Raw genomic sequence first — 25,941 nt, 5'->3', positions numbered from 1 at the left:
GTGGAAAGTTTTCTGTCTATCTGTTAGTGAAACTTAGTTTCTCTTTATTGCAACTTACAATGCATATTGTATAAACTCTGGGGAGATTTTGTTATATCTGTGACATTTTTCGGCAGGAATTGTGTGAACGATTGGTTCCACTAAGGGCCAGTTCACATGGAGTTTAGGGCGCGTATTCTGGCATGTATACATGTGTCAGAATGTGAGTGCTCAAAACAGATCCCATTCATTTCAATGGATCGTTACGGGCATAAAACGCGCATAATTTTGCGCGCGCAATTTAGCAGTGTAATATAGCAGAGATGAGCAGTGGGTGTGGATTTCACAGAGTTGTGTGGGAGAAAAATTGAACATAGCAGAGCTGAGTATGTGGTGGGAAATTTGAACATAGCAGAGCTGAGTGTGTGGGAACATAAAGGCAGCAGGGCTGAGTGCATGGGGGTAGCAGGCATAGGGGAGAAGCTCAGAAGTAACAGAGCTGTGTGTTCAGGAAGGAAAGCATGGGCGAAGCAGTGTTGTATGTGTGTATCTATAGAGGTAGCAGAATTGTGGGTATGGAGATAGTGGAGATGTATGTGGGAGAGAACATGGAGGAAGCAGAGTTATGTGGGGGGAGAACATTCAGGTAGCAGAGCTGTTTGTGTGTAACAGGTGAGTGAGAAGGAAGATAAGGTAGATCAGAGGCAGTATACAGCTGAAAAGCAGTACAGAGACCAAAAATAGCTGAACTTTGGGTTGTTGGAGGTCCCGAACTAAAGTCTTACTCAAAATGTGGTCCTGTTGTCAGAAAATTCGAGAACCGTACTAGAGCAATAAAATTGTTGGAAAGGAAAGGGAAGATTGAGTAGGAATCAGATGAGGAAAAGAGTCATACAGAGACCACAGCAACTAATATATGAAGTTTCTATCTCACCCCAAGTGCTTTATTCAAATGAATATGGCTCCTATTATAGGATCTACTGCTGAGTGAGTGAGAGGCAGTTAGCATATGCTCCTTGGTTTTCTCTGTGTAGCATATGGGAGACATCTTTATCGCTAGTCTCTACACACAAGCTCAGGAGGAATTGAAAATGAGTAGAGTCTACTGAAGCGAAAATTGTTAAAAATACAAATTATGTAAAGGCCAGAAATAGTATTAGTTTTTATGCACGCAAACTGTACTATTGATTTATGCAAAGTTTGTTGAAAGGTCGGTGACCACTGAAACTATGATAAAGTTTATGTTTAAGTTTTAAAGAATTTATAACTAAGCAGAAGCAATTTCCTAATTTCACTATGTGCTTACTAGCAGTGTGACAGCCTCTTTATTGGCAGAAATCCTAGGGTGGACAGTGGCGGTAGTGTGAACGCCGCTTTATAGATATTGTCATAGATATCGATATTCAGGGCTCACAATCTACATGTTTTTGGAATGTGGGAAGAAACCAGAGTACTTAGAGGAAACCCACACAAACAAAGGGACAGCTCCGTAGTAAGGCTACAGAGCTAACTACTGAGCCACCATGCTGCCCATGATATATACAAATGTATATATCTACTGGTATATATATTGCACAGTATAGAACTAGTCTTGGAACTGTGCATATTCTTTATTTTATTCTTTTTTGAGTCTCCATAAAAAGTCCACATGCCATACACCTATATGGACCTACATTTTACTGTATAAGTTTACAGGTCATCGGTAAATCCACTCCTGATTATTAGAGGGGATCAACTAAAAATAACATCACAAGTCGGGGCGTCACTTTTTTACTACATCAACCAGGACAACACTGATACGGTTAAACCTTTGGCACGTTTGACCATCTGTATTGTTGTCACTACACCTTATTCTAAAACAATTGCATTTCATTCTGCATTTTTGATCAACACGTGACTGCATGTATAATAAATGAGATTAGCGGCATTCCTGGTATTTATATAGGAATAAAGATACGTTACATTTTGTTAGATGGCACAACTGTCAGAAGTAGCGTATTGATTTTGCTCAGGTTGTTTCACAAGGACATCTGATAATATTTAAGACGTGTTTATGACAGGACTGAGCTTACCCCATGAATATTTATACCTCACACCATCTATGGCTCAGTCCTATATACAATGCTGTATTATATTCAAAGAGAGAGAATGCAGAAACTGTACATTGTGTTCAGTATCTGCAACTGGAAAATTTTAATTTGAGACAATATATGGAGAGGACAAGAACCATCTAAAAAGGTGCCTTTGATGTTTCCTGAATCTCATATCTCACAAAATGCTTAAATCTAATGGTGGGAAACAGTGGCGTAACTAGGAATGGCGGGGCCCTGTGGCGAACTTTTGACATGGGGCCCCCCCGACACCGAAGATCTCGACCGAGTCCCTCCTACGCATTCCTGCGCGCTCTATTATGTCCCATAGTGGCCCCTGCACACAGTATTATGTCCCTTAGTGGCCCCTGCACACAGTATTATGTCCCTTAGTGGCCCCTACAGGACTAAATACTGTCACCGCTGACCGCTATACCAGGACAAATTGTGGATAAAAAAAAATCTGGTCCTGTGCATTACAATTTAGTAACTCCATGTGCCTCATATTAATAGAAGTTAACCCCATCATCTCTCTCACATTAACCCCTGTCTGCCTCACCATAAGAGTTACTGATATGTGAGAGACATGGAGGTAATAATAAAGTATCTTCATTACTATTACCCCCATATGTCTCACATATCAGTAACTCTTATGGTGAGACAAACAGGGGTTAATGTGAGGGAGATGATGGGGTTAACTGCTATTACTATGAGGCACATGGAGTTACTAAAACACAAGTAATCACCCCAAATGCCTGATAGTAATAAGTAACCCCAGTACGTACCTGTGTAGCTTCAGTTTCATTTTCCTAGAGCAGCTTCTTCCTCTTCTCTTCTGTGCTGGACGGCAGGGATAAGCCCCGCCTCCTCCTCTCATTGGTGGGCAGAGGACAGACAGAGAAAGGGAGGGGGGGAGAGAGGGGGAACGTCCTGCAGCGCTGACAGGAGCCAGAGCTGCAGCTCCTGTGTCTCAGCCGTTGCTGCAGCTTCGGGGCCCCCTGTTGGTGGAAAGTATTCCACCAACAGGGGGCCCCGATCATTATACTCGGGGGTCCGAAAAGACCTCCGAGCATAATGATAGCAGCGGTAGCAGCTGTCACCGGGCCCCTAATGTCCCGGGCCCTGTGGCAGCTGCTACCGCTGCTATGGTGGTAGTTACGCCACTGGTGGGAAATACAGCCAGGAAAATGGGTAGTACTGTCACTGGGGCGTTCCACACAGGCAGCCGTAATACAGACAGAGCCTGAGGATATCAAAGACAATTCAAGGTATGGCCTGGGTGGAGATTTATTAGGAGAGCTGGTGCACATACTGCCTTAACCCGTTTCTGCCTTTCTATTAAAGGGATTCTATCATTCAAATGCAATTTAAGAATTGCTATTCTTCTCCTACCTTAAGATGTCTTCTCCGTGCCGTCGTTCAATATTAATCCCCGTTTTCGTCGGTCTGCAAATGAGTTCTCTCGCAGCACTGGGGGCAGGCCTCAGCGCTCAAACAGTATGGGGGGCGTCCACAATGCTGTGAGAGAATTCTCCATCTTCTTCTAGAATGGCCTCTCTTCATGTCTTCTTCTGGCATTGGCTTCAAACTTCTAGGCCTCGGGCAGCCGACTGCGCATGCCTGCCGGCCACAAGAAAATGGCCACTTACAATACTGTGCAAGCAGCCATTTTCTTGTGGCTAGCGGGCATGCGCAGTTGGCTTTGCCCTAGGCCTGAGGCCTAGAAGTTTGAAGTCAGCGCCGGAAGAAGAAGCGAAGAGAGGCCGTTCCAGAAGAAGATGGAGGTGGCGTTGGAGAGTTCTCTCGCAGCATTGAGGACGCCCCCAGTGCTGTTTGAGCGCTGGGGCCTGCCCCAGGTGCTGCGAGAGAACTCATTTGCATACCAACGAAAACCAGGATTTATACTGAAGACATCTAAAGGTAGGAGAAGAATAGCCTTTCTTAAGGCTATTCTGATGTGGTACCCAGAAAAAATTGCATTTTAATGACAGAATCCCTTTGAAGGTCTTTACATGGCCCTACAGTATGACTAAGAGGCTCCCTTTAAGATATATTTTCAGAATTTGTAACAAGCCATTCGTACATTAGCGAGTCATTGAATTACATGCATAAGTAAACTGCAAAATCTTCTACACCGCATGGTTCTCCTACCATGAGATGACCCATACTAACAAGGGTTTTTCTTAACTATGTGTCTCTGTAAATTGACTTATTACTGGCTAACCACATAATGTGCAGTGTTTCCATGTCCTTATCGTTCCCACAATGACCCTACATTGCAGTCATGTATCTAGTAGAGAATGCTTATCACTTTGCTTCTTTCTGCATGGACAGATTGCTTTGCATTTTAAGTTCTTCATAGACATAAAGCACCGAAATGGAAAATTCCAAGTAAATTTCCGCAGTAAATATTCTTGTCTGGTAATTAATTTTCACGGTCAGACGCGGCTTTACAGTCAATAAATATGTCCTATGCAGATAATGGTAATTGCAGTTTATGCCTATTCTAATTTATTAGCATAGCTCCACCAAGGCAGAATGTATACGATACATGTATTACACACGTGCTATTGTTTTGGAACAGATAAAAGGAACCTCTACAGTCTGTGCACTTCTATAAGGCGACTTATCTCAGCGTGCTACTTACATACACATTGCTGCGGTTCACTGAACTATCAATAGTGATAGCAATAAGGGCAGGTCCATAATGGGAACTATTTGTGAAGCTGAGGTGTATGGAAAACCCATAGAATCTGTAAAGTATACAATTGATAAACTACTAAAAACTACAATACAGTATTTAAAAGGGTTTTACAATTTTATGCAAACTTATTTATTCTATGATGAAAATATCTGTAATTTTCTAATATACTTTGTGCTTTCACACCTCATCGGTTTCAAGATGTCTTGTTTGCAATCAGTTGAGAATTTTTCTGATTATGTCCGAGTCTTGTGGATTTTATGTTTCTTTTTTTTACACCGCAATGACTACAAAATTGCTTCATGGTTACATGGTACAGACGCTTAGTGGTCCAAGTTTCCTCTAAATAGTGTTATAGTGCTCCGTGGACAGTCACAGATCAATCTGACACTGTATTATGGAAAAAAAAATGTGTTCTATTGCAAGCAGTACTCAACAAAATTAGATTATTGGCACCAAAAGGGTTAACTTCCAGTGTCTGTAGAACTTTGTGCAAAATGCAGCAGACAGGCTCAAAGGACGGCACAGGAATTCTTCCTCCCTCCACTCCTATGACTTTTCTGACTATCTGCCTACAATTGAATATAAAATAAAACTTCCTTCCAATGGTCCTACTACTATTATCCTCTAGTTCTATTGCATTGTTGCTCTTGTAATCCAGTAGAAAATACAGATATTGCTTTGAATCATTCAATGATGTGTCAGCATCAACACATCTAAAAGTGGCTCTGTTTTTCTCAGCTAAAATCTTATATTATGTCTGTGATGTTAGCACTGTAAGGTTTCCAGCTACCACTCAGTTTTGGCTGTAAGGGGTTGCCAGAACCACAACTAATATCACAGACACATCTCTTTAGTATTTTCACCATGTAATGTATGTCGTTGCAGCATTTTTAGTTCGCCTGTGACAAATTGCAAAATATTGAGTTTTGTTAAAAACCAAATCACTTGGAATTTCGAGTCAAATCCATCTGATAGTGAATCAGTTCACCCATCTCTAGTAAGCAACTCCACAGGCCCCTTGTTATTCACTATGGCTTCCAGCCCAGTACCGATCTCACTATGATCAAGCTGCTTCGGCCTCCATTCCACCAACACATCATGGATGGACAGCCCCAAGCCTAATAGTGACATAAACTAACAACAGTTCTATCATGCGCCTCATGCAATCCATCCACACTCACCATCCTTGGTGCCAAACTACTCTCTCAATCCTCCTCGATTTGACATCTCTCAGACTCCGTCACTTGCTGTTCCCTAAAACATCTGATTCTCTTTATTATGAGTGAACCCTATTTTCTAAATATTTTGGAAAGTTTCCACTCTCCCTTGCACCAGGATCCAATCTTCTTAGCAAACGTACCTACTAGGTATGTTGAATGTGATGTACAAGGGGCCATAAGGCTGGATGGCAAAAGTTATGGTTTGCACCCTACAGATCTCATGCTAAATTCCCGATATATTCTAATTTTCATTTAATATGAACCTGGAAATGTAATATTTGTGTTACTTTGATCAGTTCGCTTCCCCTAAGCTCCCACCAGTTACCTTTTGGCTACAGCAAGTAAAGAATTAATTGAACAAGAATTTGTTAGTATCTACATTGTCTCAGTGATCGAGTTACAACCCGACGACACATTCAGTTCTGCAATTCAAACATAGAGTAATCCACCTGAGTGTCAGCCATATTTAATTGTTAATGTGGTACCTTGCTGAATTTTAATAATGACCTAACACCACTCAGCTCCCATGTTTGGGGAACGTCGTCATCTGCTCGGAAGGGAATCTTACACTTTAAAGCCCAAGAGACTTGCAGAGAGGACAAGTTGTGTTGCTTTGTCCTTGTTGCATTTGCTTGCAGAGCCAGGGACTGTGGACACGATCTGCTCTATTTCTAACAACCGTCAATGACACAGGATTCTCATTTGAAGAGGCCAAGACTTTGCCACAAGTTCCTCATTGCTGGGCAGACTCTTATTCCTTCATGCAGACCATACCTGGAGACGAGATTCAGGTAGCTGAAGCAAAATGTTACCTTGAGTTATCTTATTATAGTTGTCTTATTATAATGTTTTCATATTGTTTTATGATGTTTTTCTCTGCAAGTTTCTTTGTGGTTGTCATGTTATACTTGTAGCTGCACAATGATTGTAACTACCAGAGTAACAAGCATAGTAACTAATGTAGGGGCCAAGAAAGGTTCCCATTACCACTGAGACTGAATGATGGAGTGATGGAAGGAGGTGTAGAATATTTAGACCTCATGTATTTTCTACCTTGTGCATTATCCCTTCTCTGTGCAGAACTTTTTTGCATTATTCTTGTCCCGTGAAATCACTGCATTACTGTATTTGGACATTTTAATACCTGCCTAGGAGAATATTTTATAATCATTTTCCTATGCTATGATTTCCCAATGTACATGATGATGCTTTTATGTATGCATTATACCTGTACTGTGACATCACTGCTTTTTATTTTTATATCCCCTGTGATTCAACTTCAATGTTGATAATTATACTGACATCACTATGTGCATTATCTCTGTACTGTGACATCACTGAGTGCTTTATTTCTGCACTGTGACATCATTGTGTGTATTATCCCCATACTATTAAATCACTATATAGCTTGTGCTCTTACTGTGACATCACTGTGTGCATTATCTTGTACTGTGACATCACTGTGTGCATAATCTATGCATTATGACATCACAGTGCTTTATTTCTTCATTGTGACATCACTGTGTGTATTATCCCCATACTATGAAATCACTGTATAGCTTATCCTCATACTGTGACATCACTGTGTGCATAATCCATACATTGAGACATCACAGTGCTTTATTTCTTCATTGTGACATCACTGTTTGTATTATTATTAAATCACTGTATGGCTCATACTATGATATCACTTTGTGCAATATCCTCAATATTTTCAATAATCCTAAATTACATGACCTTTAAGATGGCCATGTTACACTGGGACCCATTACAATTTTTATGAGGCCATATGGTCACTTGTTACTCCCCAATATAGGCAGAGCATCTCAGTTTGGCTGTTATTGGGTTTATAGTTGTAGCTCTGATTACACAATATTTAGTGTTGTATCTATAACTGGAGTAAAACTGACTTTGTCAGGAATAGCACAGTATCAGTGCACTATCATGTGTTTTTAGGGCTGAGTTTTTGATTTTTTGCTTTTTAGTGTAGATTTCACTACATTTACTGCATATAAAGTAAGGACTTATCCCTCTGATGCTAGGTTCACACTAGCGCAGAAGACGGAATGCATGCAGAAGACGGAAAGCTGTCAGACCGGGTCCGGCTGTGTGCGCCGGTGAGCGTTTTATGCTCTCTGCCATGAAAGCGTTTTTTTTAAACTGGACACAGAGTACTGCATGTCCGACTCTGTGTCGAATTTAAAAAAAAAACGGTTTTGCGGCGGAGAGCATAAAACGCTCACCGGCGCTCACGGCAGAACATCTTTCAAATCCATTCAAATGAATGGGTTTGAAAGAGTCCTGCAGGTTTCCGTCTCCTGCTCAGTTTTGTGCAGGAAACGGAAACCTGCATGAACGGAAACCGGGCACAGATGTGAACGAGCCCTGATTCTTGTCGCATCCACTTATGGTTTTGACTCAAAAGACCACAACAAAATCTGCATCAAAATAGTCACAAAAACTGTGTGGCTCCAGCCCTATGGTCTCATGTAGGTCTGCAGGTACTGTACATGTACTACATCCTTGTGATTTTAGCAATGTATATACCTCTGCTTCATATGTATGTTGCTGAACACCAAACCTTCAGGAGAATAACTAGTTTATGATGTTATGGTATCCATTTGTGGGACATCCACTACCGTGGATTACAGTGTGTATTATATCTTGTAAGCGCTACAATTCATTTATGGTGTCTGTAGTACTAAAGGCAAATACAATTGTGCAAGCAGCACTTTTCTCTCCCCATGTTTCGTACCGAAACCGAGCGGAAACCACATGGACCCTATTATAGTCTATGGGGTCCGTGTGGTCTCTTAGCTAACCGCTTCTTAATGCATATAGATCTCCTTTCAGGGGGTCCCCAAGTGGACTCTACGAGCGGAATACCAAATGCAGATGTGAACTGGGTCTTACTTCCTTACTTTTGGTGTCAGTAGCTTAGTGATTTATGATAAAATCTTGAGATTACCATGCCTTTGCCCCTTCAGTGTTTCGCCAATGGGTCAGATTTTTAACCGGGTTCGCAGAGTTGCTTGCAACTTTTGCTCCTATAGGGAACCAATGAAAATCATCTTGCAACTGTATTGTAGTTCACAGGAATGACATGGCAATATAGGGTCCTATTATTAAAGGGATATTCCAGTAATTTTATGTTATCCAACAAGCATAGCGGTTAATAGGTTAATTGCCATTTTAGTTTCGTTGACGTTGATTTGGTCTGTAGAAGATCCTATTTAGCAAGGGCTTAGCAGAAACTGAGATTTTGGTTGATTTTGGGACAAGTTTATTATTGAAAACAAACACATTTTTAGTTGTAAAATTTCTCAAAATACATTTTATGGTGAATATGGAAAGTATGTCAACGGTGCATTGGATACCTGTGAATATGGGGGGGCATAGCCAGGGCCGCCGATAGGCCAGTACTACTGCTACTGGCGTCAGGGGCCCGGCCAAATTTAAAAATTGGGGGGGCCCGGGCCCCCTGGCGCCGGCAGCAGTCATTGTATGTCCTGCTTTTTTCAACTCAGATCTGCGTCCAGAGGACGCAGATCTGAGTTGAACACATACGCGGCTGAAGCGAGGAGCTGACACAGGTCAGCTCCTCGCTTCGCCGCTGCCCGCCTCTCTCGATGACACATGCGGCTGAAGCGAGGGGAGCTGACCTGTGTCAGCTCCTCGCTTCGCCGCTGCGGCCTCTCTCGCTGACACATATGCGGCTGGCTCAGCCGCATATGTGTCAGCGAAAAAGGCGGCAGCGGCGAAACGAGGAGCTGACACAGGTCAGCTCCTCGCTTCAGCCGCATATGTGTCAGCGTCAGCGAGAGAGGCGGCGAAGCGAGGCGCTGACACAGGTCAGCTCGCTTCAGCCGCTGAAGCGAGGAGCTGACCTGTGTCAGCTCCTCACTTCGCCGCTGCTGCCGGCTACCTGGCAGTGTAGACGCGATGTGATGACATCGAGAGAGACATAAGAGAGAGAGGCGCGCAGAGAGCAGCGGGGGAACGAGGAAAAGGTAAGTGTAATGTGGATTATGTGGAACGTGAAACTGGGGGCAGATGAAGGAGAGGACGGCATGACACTGGGGGCAGAGATGGGGGGGACATGAATCTGGGGCCAGAGATGTGGGGACATGAATCTGTGGGCAGAAATGGAGGGGACATGGATCTGGGGGCAGAGATGGAGGGGACATGAATCTGGGGGCAGAGATGGGGGGACATGAATCTGGGGGCAGAGATGGAGGGACATGAATCTGGGGGCAGAGATGGGGGGACATGAATCTGGAGGCAGAGATGGGACATGAATCTGGGAGCAGAGATGGAGGGGACATGAATCTGGGGGCAGAGATGGGGGGACATGAATCTGGAGGCAGAGATGGGGGGACATGAATCTGGGGGCAGAGATGGGGGGACATGAATCTGGGGGCAGAGATGGGGGGACATGAATCTGGGGGCAGAAATGGAGGGGACATGAATCTGGGGGCAGAGATGGGGGGACATGAATCTGGGGGCAGAACTGGAGGGGACATGAATCTGGGGGCAGAGATGGGGGGACATGAATCTGGGGGCAGAGATGGAGGGGACATGAATCTGAGGGCAGAGATGGAGGGGACATGAATCTGGGGGCAGATGAAGGGTGTATATGAAGCTGGGGGAGAGACGGAGGGGGGACATATAATTTACGGGTGACTGTAGGAGGATTATACTGTGTGCGGGCACATGAAAATTAATGAGTGGGCGGAGTCAACATAACAGTGGGCGGGGCTAAATTTTCCTGCGGCGCGCAAAGCGCACATTTTATCCCTCTTTTGGTTCTTCAACAGTTGGGAGGTATGGGTACAGGGGGCAATGGAAAGATGTTAGAGGGTGGACGGGGGGGATTGTTGGGTCATCGGGTGTGCGGCACTGCGGAGAGGGAACTGGGGCAATAATATATAATATATAAGTTTTTAGCTGGAGAATAATAATGATGTAGGCTGATATGTTACTAGCATAGCAGCCTGTTTGGGGGTGGGACTTTCACTGTAAAGGAGTGTTCACATTGTGTTTTTGGCCTCCCTTGCCGGGATACGTTGGTAACCAGTCACAATCAGCTCCCCACTTATCCCTGCACAGAGAACTGCAGCCCCCCCTTTTTTTTTCATGGCCAGTTCTTCGTGCATGGATAAGTTGACAGCTGATTCTGACTGGTTACCAACGTATCCCGGCAAGGGAGGCCAAAAACGCAATGTGAATAAGCCCTGAGGATTTATTAGGAGGGCTCTTATAGATGGTGTTGGCTCTCTATTGGCGCTGTCACACGTAGCAGATCTTACCTGCAAATAGAATCTGATTAAGCCTTGTAATGCTGCTAAATAAAGGTAAATGTAATACAGAATTGGTATGACGCAAAATAAGGTGGGGGGGGGATAAGGTGGGGGGGGGCCCAGACACTTAGGCTGTATGGGGCCCCGAAATTCCTGATGGCGGCCCTGGGCATAGCTGAACTAGAATGGCTTGTCCGGAGGGAATTGGTTGATCAGACTAACAAGACAGGTCTTCAAATAGGTTGGGATACTTGGTTTACAAAGGACAGTTCAGGGATGATCTAGCTACAGTGTATAAATATATGAATGGTCAGTATAGAGATCATTGTAATGATATCTTCACACCCAGACCTGTATCCGTAATAAGGTGACATCCTCTATGTCTACAGGAAATATGGTTTTATTATCATTATTGACGGTATTTTTTACCGAAAGAGCAGTGAGATTGTGAAATTCCCTGCTAAAAGATCTTGTGATGTTTGATTCATTGCATAAGTTCAAGAGTTATTGTCTTTCTTAAAAGTAATAAAATCACCAATATGGACACTAGATTCCTGGAGATGAGACATTGGTCCAGGGGGATATTTCAATTGCCATCTTTACAGTTGGTGATGAATAATCCCTACATTGGGGTTCACTTAGGGACCTGAAAAACTGGAACCCAATCCACTTAAAAAGCAGTTACCTGAGGAAACCCACAGACACCCATAGGCTATGATGGTGTCCGATGGGTTTCTGCCCAGTTTATGTGGGGTTTTTTTGTGTGTTTTTTTCACGTAGATTGTGAGCCCCACATAGAGCTCACAATGTACATTTTTCCCTATCATTATGTCTTTTTTGGAATATGGGATGGAAATCCATGCAAACACAGGGAGAACATACAAACTCCTTGCAGATGGTTTTTTGCCCTTGGCGGGATTTGAACACCAGGACTCCAGCGCTGCAAGGCTTCAGTGCTAACCACTGAGCCACCGTGTGGCCCCTAGTTTATGTATTTTTAAAGCGGAATGGGGGACAGAAACCCCGAAGGTCATTGAACACAGATGTGAACCTTGGCTTAATAGGGTACAATTGGTTGACTTTATGGGGGGGTTGCCTTCTTTTGGATCGACATTATATAGGTTGGATTTGATGGACGTATCTCTTTTTTCAGTTTTGTTCCACTGATTCTTACCCTGTTATCTGTCAGACAGGAACTTACACAATATAATCCCTTCTGTTTCCCATAGTGGGAGACTACATTATTATCTAGTTAAAATAGAATGAAATAATAATCATAAATCAAGACTTATGTACCATAGGCTGTGTACACTGTCTGCATAATTCTTCTAACATATCATTTTTGTGATCTGATATACTTCGGGGTACAATGTAATTATGATTAGGTTTCTGGTGCTCAAGCTAGACGCCATTTTTGTCAAGCCTCCCTCCATGTAAGGCCGGGTTCATATGGAGTATTTTGGCTCGTAATGTGGTATGTAGATGCCGCAGGAGCTTTTGCGGGCCGTATACGCTCCCATTGTTTTCAATGGGAGCCGGTACCGTATACGCAACGCTATTTTGCGGCCGTGATTTTGCAGCGGCCGCAAAATAGCGCCGTGTATACGGTACCGGCTCCCATTGAAAACAATGGGAGCGTATACGGCCCGCAAAAGCTCCCGCAGCGTCTACGTACCACATTACGAGCCAAAATACTCAGTGTGAACCTGGCCTTACTGGTGTCGGCAAAAAGAAGGGGTGAGAGGTCCATTACATTGAAAAGTGCGGCACACACTACAATAATTATCCATATTAAAGGAGCATTCGGTGGTGTACTAGTATTAGTGAATAAGCCCCATTGACACGCTCACAGCATGCTCCCATAGAAATGAATGGAAGCGGCCGGCACGCGGGGGGTTAAGCGACTCTCCGCCGGCAAAGCGTACGTGCCAGGTGCTTCCATTCATTTCTATGGAAGCATGCTGTTCGGATCGGCTGATCCGAACAGTGTTCGCTCATCTCTAATAGTTAGCATGGTTTAAAAAAGACGTCCGTCTATGAAATTCAGCCAAAGGATGGGAAAGGGTATGACTGATGGAAAAGTAGGTCATCATGACTATCTGAGAATATTCTGGACAGATAGATTTTCATGGTCACATGATCTTCATACTCCTAGGATACTCATGTATAGTGATAACCTATAGCCTGTGTTACTGAGCTAAAAACCATTACATTGAAACAATTAGACCAGATGGACACACATACAACTGATATGGCTTGGCACCTTGTGTTGCGGTCAGCAGCGTATACATGATGTGTGCATTATACAACAGTGTTTACATTGTTGACCAACCTAGCAACAAGCAACAGGTGTCACCTTAGTGTGAAGGCAGCGTCATATATGATCTGTCCCTGTCCAATATTCAGCAAAACATGGCTGTGTGTACAATGCAAGACAGTGCTTTTATTTCTATTATCTTTCTTTTTAGATGGATCCTGTGCAAAAAGCAGTCATAAACCATACGTTTGGTGTTTCCATTCCCCCAAAGAAAAAACAAGTCATTTCTTGCAATGTCTGCCAGCTCCGTTTTAATTCGGATGTAAGTATATATGATACTCTGATGGACAAAGAGGAGGCTATGGGTTATTACTAGAGAATTAACTATGAGAGCATTTCTATGGGAACAAATGAGATATGACACAATATTGATGGAAATTACTCTAGGCCCCATGTACACTGCGGTATTAATAGGGCTCCTGTTCTAGTGGATGAGGCCTCTACTATAATTCTGTATGTCGAAATTGTGTCATACTTTATTGCCATATATATGGATGTATTCTCCCCTATAGGCATTGTTTGTAAGAGAGAATATCTGCATAATACATATGGCACCCATCAGTTCTTATATAACAGTACACCAAGACAATATGGCACTAGGAAGACTGTGCACACATGTGCATGCGGCCTTATATTTAGCCATATAAATCGAGAATACATTACCTATGAGACAGTAGTGCCCGTGCCTGTTGGGAAACACTGGAAAGTGTTAAATCCATTTTATTCGCCCTTAAGCCTTATTCACATGTTTGTGTCCATTTTGCATCCATCTGTTGTTCATCCATGGCAGTGTAGTTTTCTGTCTGCATGTCTGGGATTTTCCATCCATATATCGAAGGTGTCACCCACCGGAAAACATGACACCCATGTGACCCATTGACTTGTATTATGTTTTGTATGTATGGAACCGCAGTTTGTAAGAAACACTAACCCCTCGTTCACATTTGCTTTTGTATTCCATTCGGGGGAGTCCACATGGGGCCTCCCCGACCAGAATACCAAATGCATTTGCAAGCGCTGTACAGTAAAAGCACACGGACTCCATAGACTATAATGGTGTCCATGTGCTTGCCGCGAGATCTCTGCAGGGAACATGCGGACAGGAAAGTACTTCACTTTCTGCATGTTCAGTGCGGAGATCGCACGGCAAGCACATGGACCCCATTATAGGAGCCCATTGAGGACTCCCTGAACGGGTTATCAAATGCAGGTGTGAACGAGAGGTAAGTTCTGCGTAAACATGAATGGGTCAGTGTGCGGACTGAAAAACACAGAAAGCACACCGGAAAAAATCACCGATGTGTGCGTAAATCCTTGGAGTGTTCCAAGTAGATGATAGACCCGCATTTTAATAAGAGAGGTGGAAGTTAATACTGACCTGTATGAGGTCATTGTGTGGCACTAAGGGCATATTCAGATGGATCATTGTTCAGGCTGTAAAAGAGGCACTGATCTATAGACTCATGGCTTATTCACACAACTATGTGACTGCCATTTTTGCACCGTCTGTTGAATGTCCATTTTGGGAACACATTGAATTTTGAAGTATCTCCTCATACAAGGAACACAACAGTCATCCATTTAAGACCTACTTTACGCTGTGCCACTGAATGTGGCATTGGCCATAAACAATACCACGTCAGACTGGAAATTATTTTATGATTCGTTTCTAAAGAGTTTTGAAGATTTTTAGTAAAGGAGTCAACTCTCTGAACCTAGCACAGTCACCTTCAGTGTAAATATCTGCCCCAATGTGTTACTGATCATATATACAGTACATCTATGTAAGAGTCAATAGACTCATCACCACTATAGGCTTCAATGCACAGAGCAATAGACTATATGTCAGACACTTATACCTATATTAATGAGCTTATCTAATATTTATAAGGATGTCCCCTACAAATTCATTAGAAAGTAGTAGATTGGTGAAGTATAGATCAGAAATAAATCAATAACCATGGCAATCCCATTAGCCATTCCTAATAGACTTTCCAATAAATACTACTAAGCTCCTAAGGCTTTATTCACACATTACAGATTTGGTCAGTATATTCATTACTAGAGATGAGCGAACAGTAAAATGTTTGAGGTTCGATATTCGTTTCGAGTAGCCCCTCAATATTCAACTACTTGAATCGAATATCGAACCCTATTATAGTCTATGGGGGGGGAAATGCTCGTTTCAGGGGTAGGCAACGTTCGATCAAATTACACTTACCAAGTCCACGAGTGAGGGTCGGGCTGGATCCTCCGAGAAGTCTTCTCCTTGCAGCGTCCCCGCGGCGTCTTCCGGTTCTGAATTCACTCTGCCAGGCATCAGGCCTGGGCAGAGCCGACTGCGCATGTCTGCACTACAAGCGGGCATGCGCAGTCAGCTCTGCCCAGGCCCGATGCCTAGCAGAGTGAATTCAGAGCCAGAAGACGCCGCGGGGAAGCTGCACGGAGAAGACTTCTAAAGGTAGAAGAAGAACCAGTGTTGATTGGCCGAATGTATAGCATTCAGCCAATCAATTGCTGGTTCTGCATCGAGCTTTTCCATTCGAATAGCGAGTGGTACTCGATCGAGTATGAGTATTTTGAATACCGTAGTATTCGATCAAATACCTACTCGATCGAATACTACTCGCTCATCTCTATTCATTACTATTTTGAAGCCAGAAGGAAAGTATCAGTCATTCCATTATGTTCCCCCTATGTCGCCAAAAAGGTACAAGTAGCTTAATAACTGCGCCCCAATGTGTATGCCCAATCTTTTATAGGACTATTTCTGTATTACAATATGTAGTATATTACGCAGTATGATACTGTAGTTCCTTTACGTAACCAGCCCTATGTAGGATGAATTATATCTTACACAACCAGATCCTTTTTTTCATTTTTTTTTTATTTTTTTTATTAAATCTAGATTCTGTAGAGGTTTTTGTATGGAATAAAAAGCCGGAACATCATTTCGTGTTTCAGAGCTAGAAATATACTTAGCAATTTCAGAGTAATAAAATAGTGCTGTAGGAGGAGAACAATACAAATACGGGCCGCTCCTTACTTGGTATTGCAAGTATGTTCAGTAAGTCTTACAGAGATTGTTGTCTTTGGCAAGCGGAGATGACACATTAGGCCTGGTTTATCAGCTGTTTATACTAATGCCAGTTTATAGAACCGTACCAGCGACGGTGCCAATTCTGTTGTGTCAGCTGTACCAAATGACCGTAGATCTAATAAGGATTATTCTTAATGGCTTAAGGAATTTGTGTTTCCATTGTGACAGAGGCGCTCTCATGCGTGTACAATTCCATTTAGGATGCTATTTATTGTGCTTGTCGAGGACAAATAAGCAGAACATTGTTATGAACAGCAGAAAGTTCACAAGCTGAACCTGTTAGATACAAAGCAGATAGTAATTTGTTTTCCGGAGATTCAGGCGGCAACCTTGTTTGCCGTGTCTACATACAGTATTATCTTTACAGACATTCTAGGACTGACAAAGGTTTAGATTTTCAGTATCTTTTATTAGATCTCATTTATATGGTGCACATCTGCTTGTCTAGCATATACAGTATCAGTTTACAAAGAGTATGTAGCCATCCACATTGTGAATGGAGAATGGCCTCCTTAGCATAGTTCAGCTATCAGTTTACCTGAAATGACTCTTTAAAGGGAACCTGTCAGGACGATTAGGTACACCAAACCACTCATAGATCTATATGGTTGTGTCCCAAAGCCATATGTGCCTGCACTAAAAATTAAAAAGCCGTACGCTCCCCCCGCAGCTCTAATTCCCTCACCGCTTAGTTCATCACTGGAGCCAGAAAAGTACACTTCAAGTTCAGTGCGCATGTGCTAGACCTCGAGCGCATGCGCAGTGAGGACAGGGTGAACATCCCCATCTTTACTGAAGAACTGCAAGGAAGCTGAAAACACAAGACATGAGTCTGATGAGATTCATTGGACTCATCTCTAGGTAAGGAAAAAGGTTTATTTTATTTTAAATGCAGGCATGGATGGCTTTAAAACCGGGCAATTTCAGATACTAAACCTATGATCCATATGGAACTGTCGGTGCTTTAATGTCCCAAATCAACCTGGCAGCTTCTCTTTAACGGCTACAGGTTGCGAAAAACAGTTTTTTTGTTGCAGATTTTTCTGCAGTTTTTGAAGTCAAAGCCAAGACTGACTTTAAAAAGGAGGGGAAATATAAAGGAAACACTTAAACTTCTCCCTTCCAGGAAACCCTTATACTTCTCCCTTCTGCTAAAGCCTTAGCCTAAAGGGGCTATCCACTCATTTGATACTAATGGTCTATTCTGAAGATAGGTCATCAATAGGGTGCATTCACATGGAGTAACGTGCCGCGTGACCTGGCACGTATACGCCGTGTGAGATTTTGCGGGCCGTATACACTCCCATTGATTTCAATGGGAGTGTGGATCGTAAACGCCGCGTTATTTTGCGGCCGTGATTTTGCGGCCGCAAAATCTTAACATATGTACATCCTATTGTTAATGGTGTTTTTCTTTGACATTTTCTATTTGATTTGAATCTCTAAGATGTGTAAAGTGCAGATGAGATAATAATTTTAAGTAGTAAAATCTTAATATTAAACTGATGGTCATCCAATGAAAATATTACCAAGACTTTATTAGGCAGAACCAGCCTTTGGATATCGATGACATTTTATTTAGCACCATCATATTCCGCAGCACTTTTACAACAGACATTGAAGTCACTGTCCCATATAGGGCTCACCACATACATTCCCTATCAGTATGTCTTTACAGTGTGGGAGGAAACCAGAGTACCCAAGTCTGCAATTGCTTAGACTGCTGCAAAATGATATCTTATCACAGAAGTCAAGTTGAAAACCAGTGAAAAGCCTTTGATAACATTTTTCCACTGACATGTCATTGATTTTTGTTGTCTTATGTGATAAGATATCAGGCTGAAGCAGTTTAACCAAAAGGTTACAGAAGGTTGGATGACGCCTGTATTTGTCTGTATCATGTCCTGAGCGTGTGCAACAGCAAGAGAGCCGCGTATTATAGATATGTACATATGTGCACACATCTATATCTGTATATGTAGTAATGACATTCTCAAAAACTGGTTTATTACTCGGCAGATACTGGAGGTATTACGGAGGAGCTCAACTTCTTCTATTTTATTTTTGGGGATTTCTGAGCTGTATTAAGTGGTTCAATATGTAGTATTGTGATGATGGAGATGCTGCTCTAATGCTGTATAATGGCGTCAGGCATGGACATTGCACCTCCTGTTATGCCAGTCTATCTATAGAGGGAATCAGGACAGCCAGCATGGTGCCCATGCCTCCAGAAATTACTGCCAATAAAGCTCACCAACATGGTCGCAGTTTCATCAGGCATTTTTCCTGAGGTAAATTTGCATTATAGCAGTTTCACATCAGCACACACAAAGTACTGGCTTATCCTGAGAGTATAGGTTGGGTTCACACGGTGTCTTTTGGCACGTAATGTGGCACGTAGACGCTGCGGGAGCTTTTGCGGGCCGTATACGCTCCCATTGATTTCAATGGGCGCTATTTTGCGGCCATGATTTTGAAATCAATGGGAGTGTATACGGCCCGCAAAAGCTCCTGCGGCGTCTACTTGCCACATTATGGACCAAAAGACATTGTGTGAACCAGGCCTAAAATTAGAGTTGCAGACCAGCAGTAATGTTAATGTATCAGGCTCACATGGACCTTGATACTCCTGACTATTGCCATCACTTGCTCCGCTCCAGACCAGACTCCTGAAAAGCTCAGGAAAACTACTATACAGTGTTTTTGCTAGCTTTGAATGACAGTAAATCATCAGACCCAATGTGCATAGGCAGTACCATGGGAGACACACAAAGACTCTGCCTGCAGCACATCCAATAGGTGCCATGAGCTCTGCCTATAGGGAAACCATCACACCACCTGTGGTCTAGCAAAAGAACAAGAAGCGGCACAGCAATGTCTCAGTAATACCAGTGTAAGTGACAGTGCCATACAGAACTATACAATGCACCACCAGTCATCAGCAAACCATATAATACACAGCATTGTTACCATGCAAAGAAAGCAAGCACATAATGGTATTAGACCTATCATAAGTGTGAACCTCTTGTCAATCCTACACTTATAGGGAGACTCTGACTAGACCCAGTATATCAATCCTATGGGACTTTATATTGTGTGGAGGAGCCACTATGGCCACAGTATATGGTTCCTTTTATTTTGATCTGCACACAGTGATATATTAAGCAGCTACCTATTGTACTATTGCAATAGATAGCAGATGATAATTTACTTACCTATCCATATTGTTCTACAGGCTAGCCTCCTCTGACACCACCAAGACACTGAAGAATGCCAGGACAGTATATCCTGGTGTCCCTGGGTGTGTTCACTTGGAGGAATTTGCCGCAGATTTCGCCCCTAAATCCGGAGCAGATTCCTCATGGAATTTGCCTCCCAGTGGGAGGTAGAGATCATAGCAGGATACGGAAAAATGAAGTGTCCTGCTCAACCCTACCGCGGATTCTGCAACTGAAACAGTCCCTCCTGCTCAGGCCCATTCATCCGGTTCTAATAAAGAGCGGGATGCCGCGACAGCATTCTGATGCACTGCGGTGAAAATGTCAGTCGTGGAAAATGAAGAGGAATTCTTCTTCCTTTTCCGCCATATGAACATACCCATAAGCGTTGTGAGGTAATCTGCAGCGCCACCTAGAGGTGGTAGCATAGGACAGCCTGGACAGTTGCGTGGATAGAAGAGTAAATTATCAGCTGCTACCTATTGCAACAATTCAATACATAGTTATTAGAGATGAGCGAACAGTAAAATGTTCGAGATTCGATATTTGTTTTGTGTAGCCCCTCAATATTCGACTACTCGAATCGAATATCGAACCCTATTATAGTCTATGGGGGGAAAATGCTCGTTTCTGGGGTAGGCAATGTTCGATCAAATTATACTTACCAAGTCCACGAGTGAGGGTCGGGCTGGATCCTCCGAGAAGTCTTCTCCTTGCAGCGTCCCCGCAGCGTCTTCCAGCTCTGAATTCACTCTGCCAGGCATCGGGCCTGGGCAGAGCCGACTGCGCATGTCCGCACTACAAGTGGGCATGCACAGTCGGCTCTGCCCAGGCCTGATGCCTGGAAGAGTGAATTTAGAGCCGGAAGACGCCGCGGGGAAGCTGCACGGAGAAGTCTTCTAAAGGTAGGAGAAGAACCAGCGTTGATTGGCCGACTGTATAGCATTCGGCCAATCAATGCTGGTTCTGCATTGAACTTTTACATTCGAATAACGAGTGGTACTCGATCGAGTACGAGTATTTCGAATACCGTAGTATTCGATTGAATACCTACTCGATCGAGTACTACTCGCTCATCTCTAATACTTATGTTTATACAGATACAGTATCACGGCCCTCTGAAGAAAACCATAAGGCTAAGGAGGACTTTGGTGAAACTGATTTTGATATCCCTGTTAAAAGGCCAAAGTGAGCAGAGATTTCAAGTTATACTGAATCTTTTCCCACAAACTATATATATATATATATCTCAATCTGCTCGGCGCCTTGTGCTCTATAATATACTATAACAGCGGACTACATGTACATTTCAACAATAGATAAAGATGAAATATCCAGCTCACCCTATTTCTTTAATACAATGTCCTCTGAAGAGCTCGGCAAACAGGTGGACTCGTCCTGTCAGTAACGATAGACTCCAAAAAATAAAATAGGCCAGCTACATCCAGGATGACTTCAATTACTGCGGTACTCCAATCTTTAAAATATAACTTTTATTCCAATTCCATTAAAAAGTTACATAGTAACTACACGCATGTTCACAGAAGACAGCTTTTTATTTTATTTTTATTTTATTTTATTTTTTGGAGTCTACATTGCAACAAGATCGCCTTAAGAACCTGACTAGAGAAAGTTTAGAAGCCGCTTTAGTGATGTTGTAGAATATGGTTGTTCTTTGGGGTATTACTCAGTGAGTAGACGTTTGGATGAGTATCTCCCACTAGGCCCCATTGCTATGGTTAACAATAATTTTTCGTGAACAGAGGTCACCCTGAGCGCTAATGTCGGAGGACTTCATTGACATATAAATATTTTAAAACTTTATTTAGTATCTGCTTTTGATACATTCTGAAAATGGCTTTTACTGTCAATGATGCTACATTGCAACGTTAAATTATGCAGCAGATGCTAAAGGAAATATGGGTTATCTATCCCGAAGAATGAAAAAACCCAGCATATCTCTTATTCCTGAGGAAGAGAAGCAGACTCATAGGAAGGAACTTGGCTGACTGCCACAATGTGTCATCCTGAATGAATCACCTCCCAAGTTTGCAGTCATTATAAGTTTGAAGCACTAAATAATTTATCAGTATTGTAGAGAATGCAATAATTCCAGTTCATCTGATGACCCTATATAACGCATGGATTGCATTTACATAAAGCCCTCGGTCTATGTCACGTATAATAGCTTTCTGAGGCCGTTTTTACGTTCTTGTGAATGAAAGATGGAGGCATACCAAAGCCAATTACGAAAATGCTCCCTCTAGACTCTGAGCTGAGCCGTCTCCATGGCTCTAAAGGGAATCTAGGGATTTGTGTGTAAGTCAAATTGTAAATGTGTTATAATAGATAAATATGTCGTTTCTGAATACTATCTGCAGAGGGATGCGCGTAATTGAACAGTGTTGATTTTATGATGTGGTGAGAGTAGAAATTTGGAAGGAAAACTTGATGGCTCATTATAGCATATTGTCTGTAAAGATGGTTACTATATAGGTAGACTAATGAGTCCACCCCATTACTGGCCCCACAATGGCACCTTAACTTTAATATTGATGAGCTACCCCTAGGATATCAGATTGGGATCCAAACCCCTACACCTCCACCGGTCTACTGACTGAAGGTGCTGCAATGCTCTGGAAGCTGTATACATGGCATGGGCCACTGCAGATTCTCTTCTACTTGAAGAGGAACTATTTCTGGCAACATACTATGTATACAGCAGTTGGTGCGGGATGGCAACCAGATCAGCTAACCGGCATAGGGTCCAAGTGTCATAACTATAATCGTGTGGGCCCCAGTGCAATCTTTGGCTTGGGCCCCCTTCCTTATCCCTACAGAAAATTCTTGATAGTGATAGTTACAGTGCTAAGGAGTTTAATCAACCTTAGTGTGGTTATGGGGAATCTGTGGGTCTTCTTGGGTTATGGACCAGATGGAAGCTGCAGTCTCAATACTGATGCCAGTGTTTATGGACCCCCAGATGTGATTGCACCCTCTGTACCCGCTGAAGTTATGCCCCCTGCACACCAGTCTTGATCAACCAGAGCTATGACGTTGATGGGTGCAACATTGCATCGTCTTTGTACGTCTATATCATGTCTAGGGTGAATATCAAAGCAAGCACAAGGTTAAAAAATTTCATGTATAATTGTAAGGACTGTAAAAATTTTAAGAGCCTATTCCAGTTATTTCCTTATCTATGACTTACCAAGAATACATGCAATTTTATTTTGTTTTTTTTTTATTTTGTTTCTATTATAAATGAGAAAAGTGAACGAAATATCAAAAATGTAAATTCTTTCCGTTTCGCTTATTGCCTCAGGTGGTCTCTGAATCTCACATGGGGTGTTTTCTGACGGATTCGTGCACATAAGAAAGCGTCCAACCTACAGCAGATGACTTTGTAATTAAAATGATTAGTGAGATAAGCATTTAATAATAGTTCTTGTGTGACAGGCAAACGGCTTGTTGGTATTCCAGGGTGGGGAGCGATTAAAAATACCCCAAGTCCTCGAGGCCGCCAGTCAATCACTTTTCACAGATAAACAGCGTGATAAATGGAGCCTCCTCTCGTCAAATATTCCACATTTGTCCAGTAAATAAGAATATTTCTATCGACTGTTTGGCTTGGTGAATAGTGAGGAAGATAGGAGGTAATTAAAAGCATAAATCTCAGGAGGTTGTGGAAGGTAATTCTGCTCTTGGAGACAGGAATGACAGGATGATAAACATTTTTGATCCCGTAGGCTTCCATTACCTGCTTAATAATGAGCCAAATACTGGATGATTTCACATCTCTCTGACCTTTTTATTGACAATCATCCATGTTTCCACTTAATATCGCTTGTCATAGAAGGCAGAGCAAAACAGGCATTTTCCGAATGCAATATTGCAAAATAATATCTCAAGTCATCCCAGATGTAAATTGTGTCTCTTGAAATCCGGCGTAATTGGCTGCTTGTCATATAATAATCAGGTTCTCTTGTAAGCAATTATAAAACTCAAAGGCAGATTCTGGGGGAGCAGCGAGAAGGTTTAGATATTATTAACATGTTTAGATTTTTTATGGACAGCATGCCAAACCCAGAGAAACCGTCTGGTGCCATTACTTATGTAACCAGGCCCTGAACGAGATGATTAAAGCAATATTCCCCTATTAGATACTTATGGCATATCCACAGAAACTATCTCCCCTCTTCCCCGGTGAAGTGGATGATTTGAATTGACAAATGATTTTATATGAAGTGCCAAAAACAGCCAAGCACACATATGGGAATCTAGCGTTTCCATAGGTATAATTGACATGCAGTGTTTTTCAAAAACGTAAGTGCTTTAGAAATCGCAGCTTTTCCCCTGCGGATATTTTTCTGAATGGGATTAACCAGAATCCAATCCATTTTGCAGGTACTGTAAAACGCATCACCAAAACCAAAAAGTTTTTGAACATAGGTCCCCAGCCTTAGACAGAATTAAGGTTTCTTTTTATTTTTTAGTATCACATTTGTTTCAAAACATACTTCCAAAATGTTTAGGCCGGGGGGCCCACAAGGCGGAAAGGAATTCTAGGAAATCCCATCCATATATTGTGGAAAAATTCATGCAATGGAGACGCTGCGATTTCCAAAACCATTGTCGTTTTGGAAATCGCAGCATGTCAATTACACCTACGGAAATGCCGGCACTTTCCTATAGAATAACCTCTGCAAACTTTTTGTGAAAAGTGCTGTAGGAAAAAACGCAATGTATTTCCGCCACGGTTTTTCCCACAGTGCTTTTTCACTTCAGCACACTATGTGGACCTTAGCCTTAGGCTGGGACCCACAGGCCAGAAACATCGCAATTTGCTGCCGCAATTTCCAAAACTGGCGCTGTTTTGGAAATCGCAGCATATCAATTATATCTACAGAAATGCAGACGGTTTTCTCATAGATATAATTGTAACAGAAAGTCCGTGGACAAAAACTCAGTGAACTTTCTGTTTAAAGTGCTGTGGGAAGAACTGTGATGCGTTGCCGTCGTGGTTTTCACGGATCGCTTTATAGCTGCGGGTCATCCTGTGGGGCCTTAGCTTTAAAGGGGTATTCCCAAATGGCTTGTTCAGCAACCTGCATGCTGTGTGCTCTGTTCACTTCCTGGTTTTCTCGGTACATTGGTGGGTGGGGTTTCACTTACTCTGCTAGCTCTCTTCATAGCAGTATGTTTGCAGTCAGTAATGAGGGATTGGTTGTAAATGCATTACCACAGTATGAAGCTGATGTAGAAACTGATATAGCAGAGCTGGATTCCAGTCAGTTTGCAATAAATACAGAGGTAATGGACTCCCTATCTCAGCCGTTATCAGCCAAATTCAATTAACAGACTGATAACTGGAAGAGCTGGAAATAAACAGCTCAGAAATACAAGCTTCTCCCCCATTCAGCTCCCCCTCCCCTATCTGAGAGCAGGGAGCTACGTCACTTGTGTGGTGCAGAGAGATAAATAGCTCAGAAATACAAGCTGCTCTGAGCACTCAGCTACCCCTCCCTCCCTGAGAGCAGGGAGCTTTGTCACTTGTCGATGGAGGAGATAAGCTCATCACCAGGCCAGTGGTTATGGAAATGCAGTGTAAACAATGAAGTGAATAAGTTAAGATAGTGGCCAAACAAAGCAGTTTTGCTGAAGCAAAAACGAAAAGTCTTAAATCCACATAAACTAGCAGTATAGATAGGATCCTTGAGATGGGACAACCCCTTTAAGGTGTTTTTTTTCCTTGGGGAAAGGCAAAAACATGACAGATGTTTTCTGTAATTTAACAGTTATAAACACTGGGTTGGTAGTACCAGAATAAATCAATTGGTAGCACAAGAAAAGGTACTCCTAACAGACAAAATTGCTAAAACATAACTTTTAATAGTCTACCTAAAATCCAGGAACTCGGTCCCATATATAAAGTGAAATCAAAAACACCAAGGGTAGGGGTTATGCACTCTTCCAACTCCCAACCCTATATTCACGATAAATAATTGACATG

General features: G+C 42.6%; 1 protein-coding gene across 2 annotated transcripts in view; it reads left to right on the top strand.

Moving 5' to 3' along the window:
• Nucleotides 1-25,941, top strand: part of ZNF385B (zinc finger protein 385B) — a 461,571-nt gene that overhangs the window by 359,156 nt on the left and 76,474 nt on the right. For both annotated transcript variants that reach the window (XM_075286074.1, XM_075286075.1), the window contains one exon: nt 13,762-13,872. In XM_075286074.1, the coding sequence (XP_075142175.1) occupies nt 13,762-13,872 (111 nt within the window). The remainder of the gene's footprint in view (nt 1-13,761; nt 13,873-25,941) is intronic.

The sequence above is a fragment of the Leptodactylus fuscus genome, chromosome 8 (assembly GCF_031893055.1).
Source record: "Leptodactylus fuscus isolate aLepFus1 chromosome 8, aLepFus1.hap2, whole genome shotgun sequence".
NCBI classification, from domain to species: Eukaryota; Metazoa; Chordata; class Amphibia; order Anura; family Leptodactylidae; genus Leptodactylus; species Leptodactylus fuscus.
The sequence above is the reverse complement of the archived record's forward strand: the minus strand, read 5'-3'. Positions and strand labels throughout refer to the sequence as shown.